This window comes from Schistocerca gregaria, chromosome X, assembly GCF_023897955.1.
Source record: "Schistocerca gregaria isolate iqSchGreg1 chromosome X, iqSchGreg1.2, whole genome shotgun sequence".
NCBI classification, from domain to species: domain Eukaryota; kingdom Metazoa; phylum Arthropoda; class Insecta; order Orthoptera; family Acrididae; genus Schistocerca; species Schistocerca gregaria.
The window spans coordinates 29,274,624-29,296,332 of NC_064931.1; the positions used below are offsets into that span (position 1 = coordinate 29,274,624).

Sequence of the window (21,709 nt, forward strand, 5' to 3'; positions counted from 1 at the left end):
ACTTGGAATAGTGTCTTTTCAGAGAAAACGCAAGTGCATTTAGTTTACCGGGACGTTAATAAATCCAGCAAACTGTTAATTTTTACTGTACAATAGCTTTTAGTATGTGTAATTAGTTATGCTTGGATATACTCGTTCAACGGTGTCTTTTTTGTCATTTAAACCTCAAAAAATTGAAACTGGTTTTCAAAAACTATTCGAGAGGCACGGTCCCCTCCCCTCCCCCTCCGGCGGTGACGCCCATGCCTCCGCCACACACCGTCATTTGGCTTGCCGGATATTGATGTAGATGTGAAGTGTTAAAAAGCGTGACGATTTGTGATGGTTGAGGCAAATGAAAGATCATTTTCAGAATACGTGTCAGAAATCTGTCTGCATCAGTAGTCAGAAAGGGAGCTCTGGAAAAATCCTCCTGCCACGAAAGAGCAAACTGCTTGACACTGTAACCGACAAAGTGACAGGAAATTTAGTGGCGCGCCGTGATATAAGACAATCGATGTGGCGCCACCCCACGGCGGTTTCAATTGGCGGGCGGCGCGCGCGCGGTGCGGTAGCCAGCTGACGCCCTGTTGGGCAACGGTGACATTGGGTGGCGGGCTGTGATTGGCTGTTTCCTGCCTTGCCATAGGAGACCAGGCCTGGCCCAAGCAGTCGTGTGCGCGCTCCCGCCACAGAATGACGCCAGGCCCGCCCGCTCAGGTGCAGTACTCAATCCTCACCGTACTTTACTTTCAGCTTTTCCTTCTCACCACCATGTTTCGTGTCCACTTTCCACTAGTCACCCAATAACCACTAGACCAGAAATAATTTCTGTAGCCTAGTTAATTTCTGAGGGCACCTCGCCGCGGTCGGTAGATACAACATATTCGGGTTGACGATTCCATTTCTGCACGTTGCTGACCGACTTACCGGGCAGTTTTTTTTTTTTTCAGATTGTGCGAACGGTGCTTTTGTGTGCGTTCGCTGCCTGGACTCGATCCGTACTGTGGTATTGTTGAGTCGCTTTCTGTCATTCGGGAGGACGATGCTTCAAACCCGCATCCTGCCATCCCGATTAAGGCTTTGCGTGATTTCCCTAAATCGCTTCAGGCAAACGCCGGGATGGTCCCTTTGAAAGCGCACGGCCGATTTCCTTCCCCATCCTTCCCTACTGCGAGCTTGTGCTCCGTCTCTAATGACCTCTTTGTCGACGGGACGTTAAACTCTATAATCTCCTCCTCCTCTTCGCTTTCTTCTTATAACAGAGCTATGAACAATTTTTTTCTTTTTTTTTTTAATCTAATCCAGGACGTTTGTGGGTGAAATGCACATCCAACTGGTGTTTCCTGGCTGACGAATGAGGTACCCACCAAATCTTCATGATTTTTAAGCACCAGACCTTAAGTCTTGCTTAAAGTGAAACCTCTGTCCTTGTTTACTGACTGAAATATCCCAATAAATACACTGTCGTCCGGCACTGCCCGAATTAAAGTCATGAAATGAGATACGACAAAACCAAAGCGGTGGTGCAGTCTCCACGTAATTATGACAGCTTAATTAAGGCGTCTATCGAAATGGAAATGCCGTGTGGCCTCCCGTCGGGTAGACCGTTCGCCTGGAGCAAGTCTTCCGAGTTGACGCCACTTCGGCGACTTGCGTGTCGATGGGGATGAAAATGATGATGATAAGAACAACACAACACCCAGTCCCTGAATGGAGAAAATCTCCGAGCCAACCGGGAATTGAACCCGGGTCGTTAGGCACGACATTCCGTCGCGCTGACCACTCAGCTACCACGATCGGACGTTTATCGAAATAATATTTTCGAATAATTTTAAAAACAGGAACGTCTCGTCACTTTATGAGAGGCTTGGGATGTGAAGCCCGATATATTACGATACCGTAGCCACCCCATCCTTCAGGGACAGAAAATACCAGACTAAAGCGACATTTGCGGAATAACATCACGGGCACTGAATAACAATCGCGCATCCAAGACTGTAAGAAGCGCCGGGCTGCAAACTCAGCTATGAACAGGAGCGCGATGCTATCGATATCTCACAATACATACACAAAACATACTTTCTTTATTTTCTTCTAAGACATCCGAAAACATTGTCTTAGAATAATATGAATAATTCGCTGACGGAAAAATTCGCAACACTAAAAAATAATTAATTTAGAGTAATGAAAGTTCGCGAATATATTTGTCTAGGTAACATATTTAAGTGATTAGCACTGCAAGATCACAAATTAATGTACTCGCCATTACAAATGTCTAATGCTGGTGTATAAATAATCGGTGCAACCGCCAGAACGTGCACTCATGGCAGGTGCCAGATATCAGTTTGTGGGACTGAGTTCCATGCCTGATGCACTTGGTCGGTCAATACAGGGACGGTTAATGCTAGTTGCGGATGACGCTGGAGTTGTCGTCCGATGATATCCCATATGTTCTCGATTGGAGTCAGGTCTGGTGATCGAACACAATATTTCGACACTCTGCAGAGTATGTTGGGTTACAACAGCGGTACGTGGGCGAGTGTTATCCGGTTGGGAAACACCCCCTGGAATGCTGTTCATGAATAGCGGCACAACAGGTCGAATTACTAGACTGACGAACAAATTTGCAGTCAGGGTGCGAGGGATAAGCACGAGAGTGCTGCTGCTGTCGTACAAAATCGAAACCCAGACCATGGCTCCAGGTATCAGTCTAGTGTGTCCAGCACGCAGAGAGGTTGGTTGCAGGCCCTTCTAACCAACACACGGCCATCACTGCCACCAAGGCGAAACCAGTTTTCATCAGAAAACACGAAAAACCTCCAACCTGCCCTCCTACCACTGAAGTCTCAAGTGGCTGTGGTTTGAGGTCAGTGGAATACACGATAAAAGGCGTCCGACTCGGAGCTGTCCTTGAAGTAACCGATTTGTGTCAGTTCGTTGTGTCGCTATGGTGACAACTGCTGCTCAAATTGCTGTTCCAGACGCAGTACGGCACAGAAAAATTAAGTTTCATTTAAAAGGAAGACGGTCTGTCTAATAACTCTGCAGCTATAAACTTTAGTAATTACTTGTGCATGCCAGAAAATGTACTCCATGTTCCGCTATAACTTAGTGAAAACCTCAGCTTAATACATATCCTCGTAATGGATATTTTTGGAGCAGCCTGCCTTACCCGCCTCTGGCAGTGGAGCGAGTTTCAAATCCCTACCTGGGCATCCAGGTTTAGTACTTCCACAGGTTATCAAAATTGCTTTTATTAAACTAATCCGTGGCCAATTTCCTCCTACATTTTGCTTGGTCTCGACATAAACCCAGTTTCGAACAAGTCGGCTTGAGGGGGGAGGTAATCGGTCACCAACTTGCCTAAGAAACTACCCCGACGTTCTCCTGAAGAAGTTTAGGAGAACCATAGAATATCTCAATCAGTGGGCAGAGGGACGTGGCGGGGATTTGAATTGGGATGTTAAGGCACTAAAATCACACTCAGGAAGACAAGCGCTTGCCCCGTGTGCCACGGTGTCATTAGACGCGAAACACAAGTTCGTTCTGGTCAAGTGTGGGAAACAAAGTTGGCCACATACTTTTCAAAGGAACCATTCCGGCCATGGCACCACCATGTTCGGTTCGTAGTCAAGAAATGTGGGTTCAATTCCCAGTCCGGGAAACTGATTTAGGTCCCCGTGGTCACCCTTAATTTCGACAAGGTCTCTGCCGATTCTTTACCCAATTCTTCTGAATTACGCTCGTATTGTTTCTAAGAAACATGTAGTAGATGAAATGTTTAACTTCACCAATACCTTTTGGCTAGCTCAAATGTGGATGTTGAAGTATATATGTATGAAAATAACATATAAGTTATTTCCTGTGTCCTAAATGGTCACTAAAAATATGCTGATTAACTTTTAGTATAAATAGTACATTCCGAAACATGTTTCTGGCAAACTTTTTCGTCCAACAGCAGTCGGTTGAGAAGCTTTTAGATTATCTAAGTCGAAGTGGAGGCGCGGTTCTAGGCGTTGCAGTCTGGAACCGCGAGACCGCTACCGTCGCAGGTTGGAATACTGCCTCGGGTATGGATGTGTATGATGTCCTTAGGTTAGTTAGGTTTAACTAGTTTTAAGTTCTAGGGGACTAATGACCTCAGAAGGTGAGTCCCATATTGCTCAGAGCCATTTGAACCATTATCTAAGTTGATAAATCAAACGTATTTCTGCAGCGTAAAAATACTAGTATTATTGTATGGGATTAATTTTAAATTTGTCGCAAATAGTAATAGTGCATCACTTCTGAGGTTCAAGCATTAAAAATACGAGTATCACAAGACATAGACACGTGTATAAATAACATTCCTAAGCAATGTTCTCACTGAATCGGAATTAAACTCATTTCTGGATCTTTGCTGTCGCACTGAGTGAGGTGTTGCAATGGAAAGACACAAGACTCGCATTCAAAAGAGCGGCGTTACAAATCCCCCGTCGCGCGGGATCAGCCGAGCGGTCCAGGCGCTGCAGTCATAGTCTGTGCAGCTGGTCCCGGAGGAGGTTCGAATCCTCCCTAGGGCATGGGTGTGTGTTTGCCCTTAGGATAATTTGGTTAAGTTGTGTGTAAGCTTAGGGACTGATGACATTAGCAGTTAAGTCCCTTAAGATTTCACACACATTTGAACACAAATCCCCGTCCAGCTATCCATATATAGTGACGCCACGGCTTCCCTGAATCACTTTAGGCAAATGCCTGATTGGTTTGCCTTAAACAGGACACCGCTGATTTCCTTACCCATTCTACCTGAATCCCCAACTTGTGTGACTATCTAACGACCTCGTAGTCGACGGAATGTTAAATCCTAATCTTCTCTCCTTCATCGCTGTCGCGATTCTCAATTTTCGGAGAACACTACGTGAATTTATAAATTTCCTCCGTTCGAACATAAAGCACGCTTTTGCAAATTTTTCTTGAAGTACACAGTTTCATTTGTTCCGTTGTTGTTACAGAATTGTTTAATATATTCTAATTTCGAATATAATAAATTTCCTCGAGAGAGGAAATATTCTATCCGCAATTCGACACGAATTTAAAACGCATCGCCTGCCCTTTTCACGCACGATATCCTGTAGGCACTGGATGAAGGGCAACAGGCGAATTCCATACTCCTAGATTTACGGAAAGCGTTTGATAGAGTGCCACGATACTAACTGTTAAAAAGGTTCGATAATACGGAAGAGGTTCTCAGATATAAGAGTGGCCTGAAAACATTTTGAGTAACAGAACCCAGGCTGGCCGGGATGGCCGAACGGTTCTAGGCGCTACACTCTGGAACCGCGCGTCCGCTACGGTCGCATGTTCGAATCCTGTCTCGGGCATGGATGTGTGTGTTGTTCTTACGCTAGTTACGTTTACGTAGTTCTAAGTTTTGGGGACTGATGACCTCAGGAGTTAAGTCCCATAGTGCTCAGAGCCATTTGAACAGAACCCAGTATGTAAACTAGGACGGCGCGCGTTCATCGGAGCCCAATGCATCGCCAGGGGTGCCCCAAGTAAGTGTGACAGGACGGCTTTTGTTCTCTATAAACAAGCCGAGACAAAAAAAGACGCACAATGAAAGAATTGGTACGGAAATCGGAAGATGTAATGCACATGTATAGACAAACAAATGACTACAATTTCAGAAAAATTTGATGATTTCTTCAAGACATAGAGCTTTACTACTTGAGCAAGCCAATAACGCGCTGGTCCACCTATGCCCATTATGCAAGTAGTTATTCAGCCTAGCAATGACTGACAGAGTTGTTGGATATCCTCCTTAACGGTTCTTGTGCCCACTTCTGTCCGACTGGCGCGTTAAATCGTCAGAATTACGAACTGGTGGCATGACAAAAACGTTCCCAATTGGAGAGAGATCCGGCAACCTTGCTGGCCAAAGTAGGGTTTGGCAAACGCGAAGCCAAGCAGTAAAAACTTTCACCGTGTGCGGGCGGGCATTATCTTGGTGAAATGTAAGCCCAGGATGACTTGCCGTGAAGAGCCACAAAACGGGGCGTAGAGTATCGCCGTCCTACCGCTGTGCTGTAAGAGTGCCGCGGATGACAACCAAAGGGGCCCTGCTATGAAATGAAATGGACCTCCAGCCCATCACTCTTGGGTAGTTGTGGTCTTCAGTGCAGAGACTGGTTTGATTCAGCTCTCCATGCTACTCTATCCTGTGCAAGGTTCTTCATCTCCCAGTACCAACTGCAACCTACATACTTCTGAATCTGTTTAGTGTATTCATCTCTTGGTCTCACTCTACGATTTTTACCCTCTACGCTGCCCTCCAATGCTAAATTGGTGATCCCTTGATGTCTCAGAACATGTCCTACCAACCGATCCCTTCTTCTAGTCAAGTTGTGCCACAAATTTCTCTTCTCTCCAGTTCTATTCAGTACCTCCTCATTAGTTATGTGACCTACTCAACTAATCTTCAGCATTCTTCTGTAGTATCACATTTCGAAAGCTTCTATTCTCTTCTTGCCTAAACTATTTATCGTCCACGTTTCACTTCCATATATGGTTACACTCCATACAAATACTTTCAGAAACGACTTCCTGACACATAAATCTATACTCGATGTTAACAAATTTCTCTTTTTCAAAAACGCTTTCCTTGCCATTGCCAATCTACATTTTATATCCTCTCTACTTCGACCATCATTAGTTATTTTTCTACCCAAATACCAAAACTCATTTATTACTCTAAGCGTCTCATTTCCTAATCTAATTCCTGCAGCATCACCCGATTTAACTCGACTAAATTCCTACTCCAAATTTTTCTTCTCTTTTCTTTACTGCTTGCTCAATATAAGGACTGAATAAACTGAATAACATCTGGGAGAGGCTACAACCCTGTCCCACACCCTTCCCAACCACTGCTTCCCTTTTATGCCCCTCGACTGTTATAACTGCCGTCTGGTTTCTGTACAAATTGTAAATAGCCTTTCGCTTCCTGGATTTTACCCCTGCCACCTTCAGAATTTGAAAGAGAGTATTCCAGTCAGCATTGTCAAAAGCTTTCGGGCCGTATCGCGGGCGACAGTCAGGCTGCATACCACTGCTGTCCGAAGCGTCTCCAACCACGTCTTTGTTGATCATCGGAGCTCAGTTCGAAGCGGACTCATCACTGAAGACAGTTCTATTCCAGTCAACGAGATTCAGCGCGGAAGACGTGTGCAGAGACGCCCCGGACAGCGGTGGGATATCAACCTAGCTGTCGCCCACCATACGGGCTGACACCCGCGAGTTTTGATCTGGAGTCTCATTTCTTTTCGTAGCGGCACCCGTAGCACAGCGTTACGACGAAAATATTCTCCGCTTCCTTTTGTTGCCCTTCATGGCAATCAATCCTCGGCTTACATTTCATCGAGATAATGCCCGACCGCACGCGACGACAATTTCTGCTGCTTATCTTCGAGCTCGCCAAACCCTACCTTGGCCAGCAATGTCACCGATCTCTCCCCAATTGAGAACGTTTGGATCATATCACTAGCTCGTGATTCTGAAGATCAAGAGCGCCATTTGGACAGAATTGGGCACAATATCCCTCAGGATGACATCCAACAACTGTGTTAATCAGTGCCAGGGCAAATAACTGCTTGTGTAAGGGCCAGAGGTGGAGCAACGTGTTTTTGACTCGCTCAATTTGGGAAGCTCTTTCTCTCGAATAAATCATCGAATTTTTCTGAAATTGTAATCATTTGTTTGTCCATACATGTGCATCACATCTACCGATTTCCGTCTCATTCGGATACTTCCTTCATGGCGTGTCTACTTCTCCTTCTTCTGATTAGAGTGCACATCAATGATATGACGGATAATATGAGCAGCAGTCTGAGACTGTTTGCTGCTGAGGGTTTAGTGTACGGGAAAGTGTCGTCTGCAAGTGACTGCAGGAAGATAAAAGACGACTTTGATATAATTTCTGTTGGATATGATGAATGGCATCTTGATCGAAGTGTGGAAAAATTTTGATTAGTAAAGATGACTAGGAAATACAATCCTGTAATATTCGAATATAGTATTAGTGGTGTGTTACTTGACACATTCACGTCGATTAAATATCCAGGAGTAACGCTGCAAAGTGATGTAAAATGGAATGAGCTCGTAAGGTTTGTCGTAGGGAAGGCGAATGGTCGACTTGGGTTTATTCAGAGAATTGTGGGAAAGTTTAACCCTTCTGTAAAGGAGACCGCGTACAGGACACTTTCGCAATCCATTTTTGAGTACTCTAAGAGTGTTTGGGATACCAAGAATGTCAAATGGCTCTGAGCACTATGGGAGTTACCTTCTTAGGTCATCAGTCCCCTAGAACTTAGAACTACTTAAACCTAACTAACCTGAGGACAGCACACACATCCATGCCCGAGGCAGGATTCGAACCTGCGACCGTAGCGGTCGCGCGAGTCCAGGCTGTAGCGCCTAGAACCGCTCGGCCACTCCGGCCGGCAACAAGAAGGTCAGATTAAAGGAATACATAGAAGAGGAAATTCAGAAGCATGTTGCTAGATTTGTTACCAGAAGTTTCGATCAACAATAGAGTATTATGGATGTGCTACCTGAACTCAAATAGAAATCACTGGATAGAAAAAGAAGCCCTTTTCGTTACACACTACCGAGAATGATTAGAGAACAGGATTTTGCGAAAGACTGTAGAACGATCTTACTGCAACCATCATAAATCCCGCTTTAGGACCACGAAGATAAGATACAAGAATTTAGGGCTCGCGCGAAGGCATGTAGATAGTCGTTTTTCCCTCGTTCCATTTGCGAGTGGAATAGGAAAGTAAATGACTAACAGTTGTACAAAGTACCCTCAACCATGCTACGTATGATGGCCTGCGGGGTATGAATGTAGATGTAGATGCTCCTGGAACGCATCGTAGTTTTTATTTATTTATTTAGCGTATGATAGCATAACAATCACAATAACACACAGACACATTGAAATACAGTTTAGGTCTTTATATCTAAGACATTGATCCAGTCCACCACTTAGGAAGTAACCAGGTTCGAATCCACTAGATTTCCAGGAAAGGCACGGAGGGGGCAGTCCACAGCGATATGCTTCATTGTTTGTGGATCGTCAGCACAGTCACAGTTCCAAACACGAACAACAGGCCCACAACTAACTATATGCCAATTAAACATCGAAGGCATCAGTAGAGCCAAGAGTGATTACCTCACTAAGATCTTAGACGAACACAAAATGGACGTTCTAGTACTGCAAGAAACACACACTGAAAGCGAAGAACAGCTGTTAGCTCGAGGTAGAATTCCTGGATATAAAATATTGGCAACACGTCGTAGTTTTGTTTCCCACAGACACTTCTCCAGGGACCCACCCTCGTGGCAGTATTCTGCGCAATACGCGGAAATTGTGACTTTTTCAGCCTGTGAGGCTGTCTCATCATTTTGTGTCGTCCACGGTTACTCAATACCACAACTAGTCGGTCCATTAAGCATTACGCCCTTGAAAACTACCTACCGTAGTCGTGTGCTGTCCGTGACTGTAGTTTATAGGATACGGATATTTTTTCTAGTTGCAAGTTGTCACGAAAACATTTCCAGCGGTTCAGGAAAATAATAGCTTTATTATAATTCCAGTCTTGGCCCAGCATGTTTATTTGTAATCAGGTTATTAGTTTCAGTCGGTAATGACCATCTTCGGACCTAGGAAATATAAGCACATAGAGGCAGCATAATTTACTGAACAGTCCTAACTATAAGAATGTAAAGCCTAATTTACAAAACACACATAACTATGCAAATGTAAAGCAGAAAACGTCTACAAAATAACTTTACAACAGATTCCTACTTGAGTGAAAACGTGTTTCATTGCACATATCACGGTTTTTCATGTGATGGCACAGTCAAAATCATTAGCGATATTGGCTTCATCAAACAAATAAAATTATGAATTTTAAATTCAAGTGTACATACTGCACATGAAGAAAACTTAGTTATACTGACGTACTGAGTTTGTCTTCATGTTCGTACGCTTGAATGGTGCTATTTACATACTATAATTTTGTTTGACGAAGCCGAAATGGCCAATGATTCCTACTGCGCCATCATATGTATTGGCGTGATAAATGTAATGCAACATGCTTTGACTCAGGTATGGATATGTTGCACAGTTGTTTCCTGCTTTACATTTGTATAGTTAGTAGTGTTTTGTGAATTACGCTGCTTCTACGTGTTTAGTTAGTTAGTTACATGTTCCATAGATCATTTGAACGATTCTTTTGTCGAAATGATTTCAAATGAATCAGTTTATAGGATGTGTAATCGTGATTACTGTTAACATTCACATTTAATTTCCTGCTCTTGCAGATGCACTTAAAAACAAGTTTTTTTCTGGCTAGTAGTTTTTAAGTAGAATTTCGTCAGTAGAATAGAAGTTCTCCAGGAGAACTGATTTTAAATTAGATTTAAAACTTGCTTCGCTACCTGGTAGACATGTTATTGGACAAATGAACCCAAAATTTTATTGTTGCATATTGAACTCGTCTCTGAGCCACTGACAGCTTTATCAATGGTTATTAAAGGTAATGTTCTCTCTACTGTTGTAGGTATATACATCACTGTTTTTCTCAGCTTGTGTTGGATTATTCATGAGGAATTTCAGTACCGAAAAAATGTATTGTGACGGCACAGTTAAATTGCCTAGCTCCTCATGAGGTCCGTGGATGAACAGCTCACATTATTATCACTGCTCACTTTTGTGCAGTCAATACTTTCTGTCTAAATGATGAGTTACCCCAGAAAGTTATTCCGTACGACAGTATCCATTGTAAAAAATGCAAAATATGTCAGGAGGTTGATACGTTTATTTCCAAGATTAGCAACTATATGAAGAGCAAAAGTAACTGAACTTATTTGTCTGAGATGTTCACTTACATGCTTCTTCCAATTCAAGTTTTTCTAGATCTAAAGATGGCCATTACCGACCGGAATTAATACCCTGATTACAAATAAACATTGTGGTCCAAGACTGTAACCACAATAAAGCAAAAATTTTAGCTAGTAATACGGCATGTTCAGTCATAATACTATAATTTTTATGTTTAATTCCAACACGTTTCTGAGGTACAATTCCATTTTGAAAAGTGTCATATTTAAATATAAAAATAAACTGCTGTGACTGAAGACGCGCGACTTGCAAATATCTCACTAAATTACCGTACACTATTCTGTATTCTGCATATCACAATAACATATTTAATATTACCGGGTACACCTTTCAGCCCGAGAATGCCGGCACGGTAGCTCAGCGTCATCGGTCAGAGAGTTAGCTGCTCTGTATAATAAAGAAAACTGAGTGAACGGATTAACGATGAACTTGAATGGATGTTGTGGGATGTTCGTCCCGAATAAATGCAACGAGCCTTAACGAACAAAATCAGATTTAAAAAAAAGAGAGAGAATATGTGTGATACCAGCTGACAAACGGCTATTGAACGCTCGCGAGCAATTTTACTACAAATATCGTTCTTTCAATGACATATTGCAATTTCGGATGGTTCAATACTTGTGTAGGAAGATTTGTAAGAATTTAATAAACGCACAACCATCACTGTTCTCTCTCTGTCTTCACGTCCTAACGTACCCCTGTTGCCCAGTTTCGTATAGACGCCGAATACACTGTCAGAGTTCATTTACAGATTATGAAAGCGTTCTGTAGGTAACCTCTTACGTAGAAAATCTACTTTTCCGTTACTCCACATTTCTTAAATTTCTGTCACTTTCACGAGGCGCTGCTGAGGAACAATTCGCTGGCTGTTACATTCCTATAACGCTAAATTTCATAAAGCCGTCACTACTGGATTCAAAATTTTCTGGGAATTTTCCCGTTACCCCTTGAAGGACGAAAACTGCTCTTGCCATAGGAAACTCTAGCTTTCCTTTCGGTTATAGACACTCTTATCGCTGTTGACCTCCCAGAGTTCAGTTCATTCCTCAGCTATCATAGCGTCTCACTTTAATTGTACTGGCGTGTGTCAGCTATGGTCAAAGTCCAGCCGCCTCGTATGATGCGATATGACTGTACCGCATTTTAAATCCCAGTAGAGTTTTCTCTCTTCTCACATCCAGAACTAGGGTCTGAGCAGCGGTACTTCTACATACTTTGGCATCGTACTGACATTCCTCCGACTTACGTAAGTCAGATTTCAAGAATTGTAAAATCTAACGTAGCTTACTGCTTGTTATAACTTTTACATTGTTATTTCATGTGGCTCACGATCTTTTACAGTTATTTGTAGTTGAGGCGAATTCAGCGATTTAGGTAAAACGTACTCTCAGTGTAACTATTGTAGTGAAGGTACCTACGCTGGGAGTAGGTGAAGTGTAGTCTCTTGCTATTGGTGGATAGAAAATTAGGATAGCATTATTGGCAATAATAACTAATATGTTACACGATTTTTTAAGTGAGGAATATTATACTATCTGAGTCTCCTACGAAACATGAGATTCATATGTCGCCACACAAAAATTACGCCTAATTATCTTCCTTTATCACAAAGTATTTCTTACTTCGTTCTCTTTGAGATATCAGTTTCCCTTTCTAATGAAGGGAGCACTCAGCCAGTTGAACAGTCGCTGCCATGATCTAGGCTACGTGCACAATTATCTATTACCAACCGCTCTAAATATATACTCTGCTTAAATGTATTGTGGTGCGGTACTCTGCGACGTTAAGTATGCCGTTTGCTGTGACAGCAATTGAACTAGAAGAGTTATACTCAGTCTCAGTCATTACAAAATGTAGTCATATACAATTTCGTACACTGTTTGCAGCAAATAATGCTACAAATAAAAATAAAGACAAATGAAAAATGGTTCAAATGCCTCTGAGCACTATGGGACTCAACTGCTGTGGTCATTAGTCCCCTAGAACTTAGAACTACTTAAACCTAACTAACCTAAGGACATCACACACATCCATGCCCGAGGCAGGATTCGAACCGGCGACCGTAGCAGTCGCACGGTTCCGGACTGCGCGCCTAGAACCGCGAGACCACCGCGGCCGGCAAAGACAAATGAACATAGAAAAATTTCGTAAGGGTGAGGATCTGGACCATGCAATACAAAGCTATACTTGCTATGAAAATCCATTTCGCAAACACTCTGATCATCCTCGGGCCATCTGTACCAAAGGAGAACACATATACATGAAGAACATACAGTAACTGTTCACAGCACGTCGGGAAACGTTTTTCGTAGAGCATAGAGTGTCACTCAGTCATACTAAGAATGTACTTAAAATAGACATTTAACTGTGCATTCCACAGCTGCAATAACTAATTCTGATGATGTGCAGCTCAGTACTGTTGGTGGCAAATGTATTCACGTAGCAAATTAAAATCACTTAATGGCTTCATTGTAAGCTTCATAAAAAAGTGTATACATTAAGAATAGTTCCAGTGTTTTCAAAGCTATTATCTATTGTAGTTGTGCGGCGCGGAGTGGCCGAGCGGTCTTAGGCGCCATGTCACGGACTGCGCGGCCCCTCCCGCCGGAGGTTCGAGTCCTCCCTCTGGCATGTGTGTGTGTGTGTGTGTGTGTGTGTGTGTGTGTGTGTCTGTGTGTGTAGTGTGTGTGTATGTGTTGTTCTTAGCATACGTTAGTTTCATTTAGTTTCAGAAGTGTGTAAAACTAGGGACCGATGACGTCAGTAGTTTGGTCCCTTAGAATTTCTTTGTACAATTCACAATCCGTGTACAATGAATGTATTTTCGTCGAAAAATATTTTGTGAGGTACTATGTGTAGCTATCGTCATGAATTTTATACATAAATGTTCTCCTTTGGTACAGAAGGTCCGAGGACGGTCAGATTGTGACCGGAATCGACAGTCGAAATAAAATAGTTACCGCTGTTTAATGCATGATGCAGGTTTTAACTTTTATGAAAGATCTTCAACATCGCCTGGACAAAATAAAAAAAGTCGTACTACGAACGGCTTCTCCTTACTCTCGGGTGAATTGCACACGGTGGTGAGTTCGCATGTCTCGAATGTAGGAACCGGTCAGACGACTGTCCCCTGAGCGCTGCGCGACCCGGCGCAGGCACGTGTCGTGTCCCAGTCGCGTCCCGTCCCTATTTACGCGGTCCCGTTTGAACCTGTGATGTTACAAAAACGCTTCGTCGCGCCACACGCGTCTCAATTTGCTCCCAGCCTTTTCCTTTAGCGACGGGTACGAGGTGCTGCCAAGTGTTGATAACAAACCTGAGCCAACACTGGATGCCTCGTCCGTTGGGCCATTGATCGATTTCCCTGCCAAGGCCGAACATGCGCGGATGATGGGTATGTTGATCACTGGAAAATCCAATGTTAGTTGGCTAATAAAAGGAAGGAAGGAAGATCATGGTTTAGCTTCACATCGACATCGCGGAATGTTTCAAGAATGGGGCACAAATTCGGCCATGCTTTTTCAAAGAATCATCCTGAAATTTGCCTGGAGCGATTTAGGGGAATCACGGAAAACCTTAATCGGAATGGTCTGACGCTGATTTGAACCTTTGTCCTCCAGAATACATCTACATCTACATCCATACTCCGCAAGCCACCTGACGGTGTGTGGCGGAGGGTACCCTGAGTACCTCTATCGGTTCTCCCTTCTATTTCAGTCTCGTATTGTACGTGGAAAGAAGGATTGTCGGTATGCTTCTGTGTGGGCTCTAATCTCTCTGATTTTATCCTCATGGTCTCTTCGCGAGATATACGTAGGAGGGAGCAATATACTGCTTGACTCTTCGGTGAAGGTATGTTCTCGAAACTTTAACAATAGCCCGTACCGAGCTACTGAGCGTCTCTCCTGCAGAGTCTTCCACTGGAGTTTATCTATCATCTCCGTAACGCTTTCGCAATTACTAAATGATCCTGTAACGAAGCGCGCTGCTCTCCGTTGGATCTTCTCTATCTCTTCTATCAACCCTACCTGGTGCGGATCCCACACTGCTGAGCAGTATTCAAGCATTGGGCGAACAAGCGTACTGTAACCTACTTCCTTTGTTTTCGGATTGCATTTCCTTAGGATTCTTCCAATGAATCTCAGTCTGGCATCTGCTTTACCGACGATCAACTTTATATGATCATTCCATTTTAAATCACTCCTAATGAGTACTCCCAGATAATTTATGGAATTAACTGCTTCCAGTTGCTGACCTGCTATTTTGTAGCTAAATGATAAGGGACCTATCTTTCTATGTATTCGCATCACATTACACTTGTCTACATTGAGATTCAATTGCCATTCCGTGCACCATGCGTCAATTCGCTGCAGATCCTCCTGCATTTCAGTACAATTTTTCATTGTTGCAACCTCTCGATACACCACAGCATCATCTGCAAAAAGCCTCAGTGAACTTCCGGTGTGTTAACCATTGCGCCGCGTCGCTCCGTGTCACTAATGGAGTTCCTCAGAGAAATAGCATCGTAACTCGCTAAAGATGGCCAGTGTGCACTCTGTATTCTTAACCGCTGATCTCGTCCGAGATGTAGAGGAGGCTCTGCCGGCGGTTATTGAACGCAATGGATGCAACTGACTGTAAATAGCAGTAACTCGTGCCGGCACGAATGCCGCTAGCCTTTTGGGTTCTGAGGCCAATCTTGTTTCCTTTGGACGGTTGGTTAGACTGATGAAGACAGCTAGCCTCTTACGCGAGGTGGAATCATGGCTCGCTATTTGTAACACAGTAGCTATTATCTCTCGTGCTCCTCTTGTATATAGCCAATTGAAAGATCTAAATCAGAGGCTGAGACGGTTACGAGCCGATCTCTCTGCGAATATCTCAATCTCCGCTATCGGGTGGTGAACTGTAGGACCCTCCTCAGTATGTCAGGCGTGTACCACAGAAAGGAAGTGGATACTCTGGCAACAGAGTACGTGTGGCGTGTACATGGGTACTTTTTTTTTCCAGGCAAAAGCGCCCCATTGGGTCAGTGCTGAATTACCTGCCGCATTCGGAGAAAGATCATCCACGTTACTCTTGGAGAAAAACTTACATTCTTGCAGATCAGAAAGGGAAAATACACACACCAAAGAAAGTTTTGCGTCACCACGGTTCCCAGAACTAGATAGACGTTGACTGTGGATATTTTATAACAGACACAGTCCCTTTGACTGTTAGGAGAAGACACTAAACCCGCCCAAAGGTGTAAACAACCATGCGTAAGCAGTGCCTATTAGGCGCAGGGGCCCGACAGCCTATCACTTTCAGTCATTCCAACACGGCTCGTGTTGTCTGCAGTTCAACCATGCCTAGACGGTCACTACCGCGGTTCGATCGCGTCCGCATTGTTACTTTGTACCAGGAAGGGCTCTCAACAAGGGCAGTGTCCAGGCGTCTCGCAGTGAACCAAAGCGATGTTGTTCGGACATGTAGGAGATACAGAGATACAGGAACTGTCATGACATGCCTCACGCAGGCCGCCCAAGGGCTACTACTACAGTGGATGACCGCTACCTACAGATTATGGCTCGGAGGAACACTGACAGCAACGCTACCAAGTTGAATCATGCTTTTCGTGCAGCCACAGGACGTCACGTTACGACTCAAACTGTGCACAGTCGGCTGCGTGATGCGCAACATCACTCCTGACGTCCGTGGCGAGGTCCATCTTTGCAACCACTACACCATGCAGCGCGGCACAGATGGGCCGAACAACATGTCGAATGAACCGCTAAGGATTGGCATCACGTTCTCTTCACCGATAAGTGTCGCACATCTCTTCAACCAGACAATTGTCGGAGACGTGTTTGGAGGCAACTCGGTCAGGCTGAACGCCTTAGACACACAGTCCAGCGAGTGCAGCAAGGTGGACGTTCCCTGCTGTTTTGGGGTGGCATTATGTGGGGCCGACGCACGCCGCTGGTGGTCATGGAAGGCGCCGTAACGGCTACGATAAGTGAATGCCATCCTACGACCTATAGTCAACCATATCGGCAGCATGTTGGCGAGGAATTCGTCTTCGAGGACGACAGTTCGCACCCCCATCTTGCACATCTTGTGAATGACTTCTTTCAGGATAATGACATCGCTCCACTAGAGTGGCCAGCATGTTCTCCAGATATGAACGCAATGGAACATGCCTCGCATGAAAAGGGCTGTTTATGGAAGACAAGACCCACCAACCACTCTGCGGGATCTACGCCGAATCACTGTTGAGGAGTGGAACAATCTGGACGAACAGTGATTCGATAAACTTTTGGGTAGTATGCCACGACGAAACCGGTATGCATCAATGCAAGAGGACGTACTACTGGGTATTAGAGGTACCAGTGTGTGCAGCAATCTGGACCACCACCTCCGAATTTCTCACTGTGTAGTGGTACAACATGCAATGCGTGGTTTTCATGAGCAATAAAACGGGCGGAAATGATGTTTTGTGTTAATTTCTACTCCAGTTTTCTGTACTGGTTCTGAAACTCTCGGAACCGAGGTGATGAAAAACTTTTTTTTGATATGTGTATTAATGGAGATGTTGATAAACTGCAGGAGCATCCATGATAAGTTCCCAGTTGTGTTTCGTTTATTAAAAGTAATAATGCCTACATAATATTAGAAACACAGACCTAGTTGAAACCAAAAATAAATAGAAGTGAAATACTGCATTCAGATTGGAATATGCATCGCAAGGATGGACTAGACGTCTATGGTTGCCGCGTATTTATTGCCATAAAGAACCCTATCGTACCGAGTGAGGCTATTACAGAATTCCAATTTAAAATAATTTAAGTGAAATTAAAATGAGGAGGAGTTGAACCTGTTAATCGGATGCTCTTACAGACCGCCAGCCTCCGACGCTGTAGTGGGAGAACGCTACAGAGAAAACTTGCAGAATATCGCGATTAAGTTCCCTGACAATGCTCTTGCCAGAGGGGAGACTTCAGTTTGCCAGTTATAGAACGGGAGATTCTTGCAATTAAGACTGGTGAGAGACAGGGATGAGTATGAGATTTTTCTGACTGTTTCGACTCAAAATTACTTCAAGCAAATAGATAACCAAGTTGTTATAGCAATGACTTAGACTTCCTACATTAGTAACCAGCAGATATAAAATTTTTGAATTAGTTAACGTAGGGAGTGAATGAGTGATCATACGGCTATGGTAACATCAGTGATTGCAGGTGTTACAGGAAAGACAGGGGAATATTTTTACATAGTAAAAGTTACAGGAAAGAAATCGCAACCTATCTGAGTATTCAACAGCAAATGTTCAGCTCTGACGACGAATATGTGAAACACAAATGGGTAAATCTAGAATGAAATTTTCACTCTACAGCGGAGTGTGCGCTGATATGAAACTTCCTGGCAGATTAAAACTGTGTGCCGGACCTAAAAGCTGTGAGGACGGGGCGTGAGTGGTGCTTGGGTAGCTCAGTTGGTAGAGCACTTGCGCGCGAAAGACAAAGGTCCCGAGTTCGAGTCTCGGTCTGGCACACAGTTTTAATGTGCGAGGAAGTTACTAATGGGTAAAGTTTAGAAACATGTACAATTCGTTTTAGACCATAAGTCTGGGACATATTTGTGAGGGATCGTAAATACCCACAATGGTTCAATACCCGTGTTGGGTAGTTACTGTGGAAGCAAAGAGAGCTTCATCACACATTTAACCGAAATAAAAGTCTAGTACATAAACAAAAACTGAATAGAACTAAACGAGATCAATGTGAGAAGCGCTCAATGAATTCGAGAAAAAAATATTGCCAACCGACCTTTCCAAAAACCCATAAGAAGCTTTGATCCTATGTAAGATCAGGAAAAGGAACGAGATCATATATTCAGTCGCACAGTGTCGATACAGACACCGAAATTGAAAGCGAAGAGGCCTAAATAATAATTTCCGTCTTCCGAAATTGTTTCACCGCGTAGGATCGTAATTCTGTTCCGCCTTTCAACCACCATACCAGAGTTTAAATGGCAGATATTGCGATAAGTGACAGCGAAACAGAATAGCAGCTAAAATCGCTCAACAGTGAAAATGCGACTGCGCCAAAGCAGGTACCTGTGACTCTACAGCAGAATAGAAAATCAACCGAAATCGCTCAGCACTGCAAAGGCATCTGAACCAGATGAGGTAGCTGTGAAATTATATGAAAAACCGTGCCCCCCTTCTCGCAGCAGTTTATCGTAGGTCGCAGGACAGACGAAGGGCGCCATGCGTTTGGAAAGAAGCGCAGATTATTATCGCTCAAAAAAGGATCGGCAGGCAGATGCAATAATTATAGAGCTATCTAGATGCGGATCCTCGGGAATAATTCTGTACGGGGGAGAGAAAGTGGGGGGGGGGGGGGGGGGGAGGACATGTCTTGAATACAGCAAGCCGGTTCTAGTGGACGTAGGTTCCTACTTATGCAGAGATGAAGAAGCTCGCACAGAATAGACTAGCATGGAGAATTGTAACGTAGGTTGTAAAATACATCATCTACATGGATCCTCTGAAAATCACACTTACGTGCCTGTCAGGGGGTTCATCGAACCACCTTCACAATAATTCTCTATTATTCCAATCTCGAAAAACGCGCGGAAAAATGAACGCTATATCTTTCCGCGAGAGCACTGATTTTGTTATGACAATCGTTTCTCCTTACGTAGGTAGGCGCCAACAAAATATTTTTGGATTCGGAGGAGAAAGTTAGTGACTGACATTTCGTGACAACGAAAAACGCCTTTGTTTTAATGATGGCCACCCCATACACTGTATCACGTCAGTGAAACTCTCTCCTCTATTTCTCGATAATGCAAAACGTGCTGCTATTCTTTGACCTTTCTCGATGTACTCCCCTAATCCTGCCTGATGAGGATCCCACATCGAGTAGCAGTACTCCAAAAGAGGACGGACAAGCGTAGTGTAGGCAGTCTCTTTTAGTATTTCTGTTGCATCTTCTAAGTGTTCTACAATTAAACGCAGTGTTCGGTTCGCCTTCCCCCACAGCATTTTCAATGTGTTCTTTCCAATTTAAGTTGTTCGTAATTGCAATTCCTATCTATTTAGTTTAATTTACGGCCCTTAGATTTGACTGATTTATAGTGTAACCGAAGTTTAACGGATTCCTTTTAGCACTCTTGTGGATGACCTCACACTTTTCATTATTAAGGGTCAACTGCCAATTTTCGTACTATACAGATAGCTTTTCTAAATCGTTTCACAATTTATTTTGATCTTCTGATGACTTTACTGGACGATAAATGACAGCATCATCTACAAACAACCTAAGACGGCTGCTCAGAGCCCATTTCTTATATTCTACACACGGATCTATTTTCCTTATCTTTACTGGATGTTTATGTTCTGTGTATTTGACATGTGTATTGGCATGACTTTAATAAGGCATAGAACTCTTTAACATACAAACACAAATCAACACACAGAATAGCAAAACTACTGAGGAAAAAAGATTACACAGCGTACAGAACAAGACACATACTCCAGTCACGTTTACAAACGCGAACAGAGTAACCCGACAAACATCAAGGAGCTTGTATATACTAGTTAGAATGTCAACACTGTAAATAAATGTACTTGGGAATGACGGGCAGAAATTTCAAAACTAGATGTAAAAAACACATAACAAGTTGGAAATATGAAAATTGTCATGCCACCTTTGTTGAACACCTAATAAAACATGGACATGATCCATCTACCATGGAACATGATATCAACATTGTTAGAATAAACGACGGAAACAAAAAACTCCTCAACGGTACAGGAATACTTTCACATACAAAGAGCCTTTGTAATGAAGAAGAAAGTAATAATTGGCCAGTGTGGCCGAGAAGTTCTAGGCGCTTCAGTCTGGAACCGAGCGACCGCTACGGTCGCAGCTTCGAATCCTGCCTAGGGCATGGATGTATGTGATGTCCTTAGGTTACTTAGGTTTATGTAGTTCTAAGTTCTAGGGGACTGATGACCTCAGATGTTAAGTCCCATAGTGCTCAGAGTCATTTGAACCATTTTTGAATAAATGACCCAGTCAATGTGCGTAAGAACTCACCGATCATGTCGGCCACAAAAACAGTAACAGAGGTTCAGAACATAATCAGACCAAATAATAACTTAATATCTCCAAAAAATCACACACACACACACAAAATACAAAAGAATATGCAGACATCACAACACAAAAAACGACAAACACATAGCGACAGTTGGCAACTCTTCATACAGGAAACACACCATACCGAAACACAGTGAACAGTAAAAGTTAGGTGTTCAGTTGAAATATGTTCGAAAAACGCCGACACTCATAGATCCTGATATACATTGGCCAACTATGTACAATTCCAGTATGGCACATATGGATAAATAAGATAACACATCGTAATCAGAACCAAACAGTAATTTATCCTAACGAAACTTGTGCTGCAAAAAATTGCTTTTCACGTAACACAAGAGAATAACTGAAAACTGTAATGTAGTAACATGTTTGTTATTATTTCAAATGGTTCAAATGGCTCTGAGCACTATGGGACTTAACTTCTGAGGTCATCAGTCTCCTAGAACTTAGATCTACGTAAACCTAACTAACCTAAAGACATCACACACATCCATGCTCGAGGCAGGATTCGAACCTGCGACCTTAGCGGTCATGCGGTTCCAAACTGTAGCGCCTAGAACCGCTCGGCCACCCCACCCGGCCCGAGAATACAGAAGCAATTAAGGAATGATGGAAAACATAATAAATGACAATA

The 21,709-nt window shown here is 43.4% G+C and overlaps 1 protein-coding gene across 4 annotated transcripts in view; it reads left to right on the plus strand.

The window, feature by feature from the left end:
• The window catches only part of LOC126299109 (uncharacterized), a 372,168-nt gene that overhangs the window by 127,089 nt on the left and 223,370 nt on the right, over nucleotides 1-21,709 (plus strand). The window contains exon 1 of one of the 4 annotated variants that reach the window (XM_049990787.1): nucleotides 523-699. The exons of 2 other annotated variants lie outside the window; for them this stretch is intronic. In XM_049990787.1, the coding sequence (XP_049846744.1) occupies nucleotides 676-699 (24 nt within the window). In that variant the 5' untranslated portion in view covers nucleotides 523-675. Of the gene's footprint in view, nucleotides 1-522; nucleotides 700-12,080; nucleotides 12,171-21,709 lie in introns of those variants that run through there. One more of the 4 variants, XM_049990788.1, reaches the window with a different exon arrangement.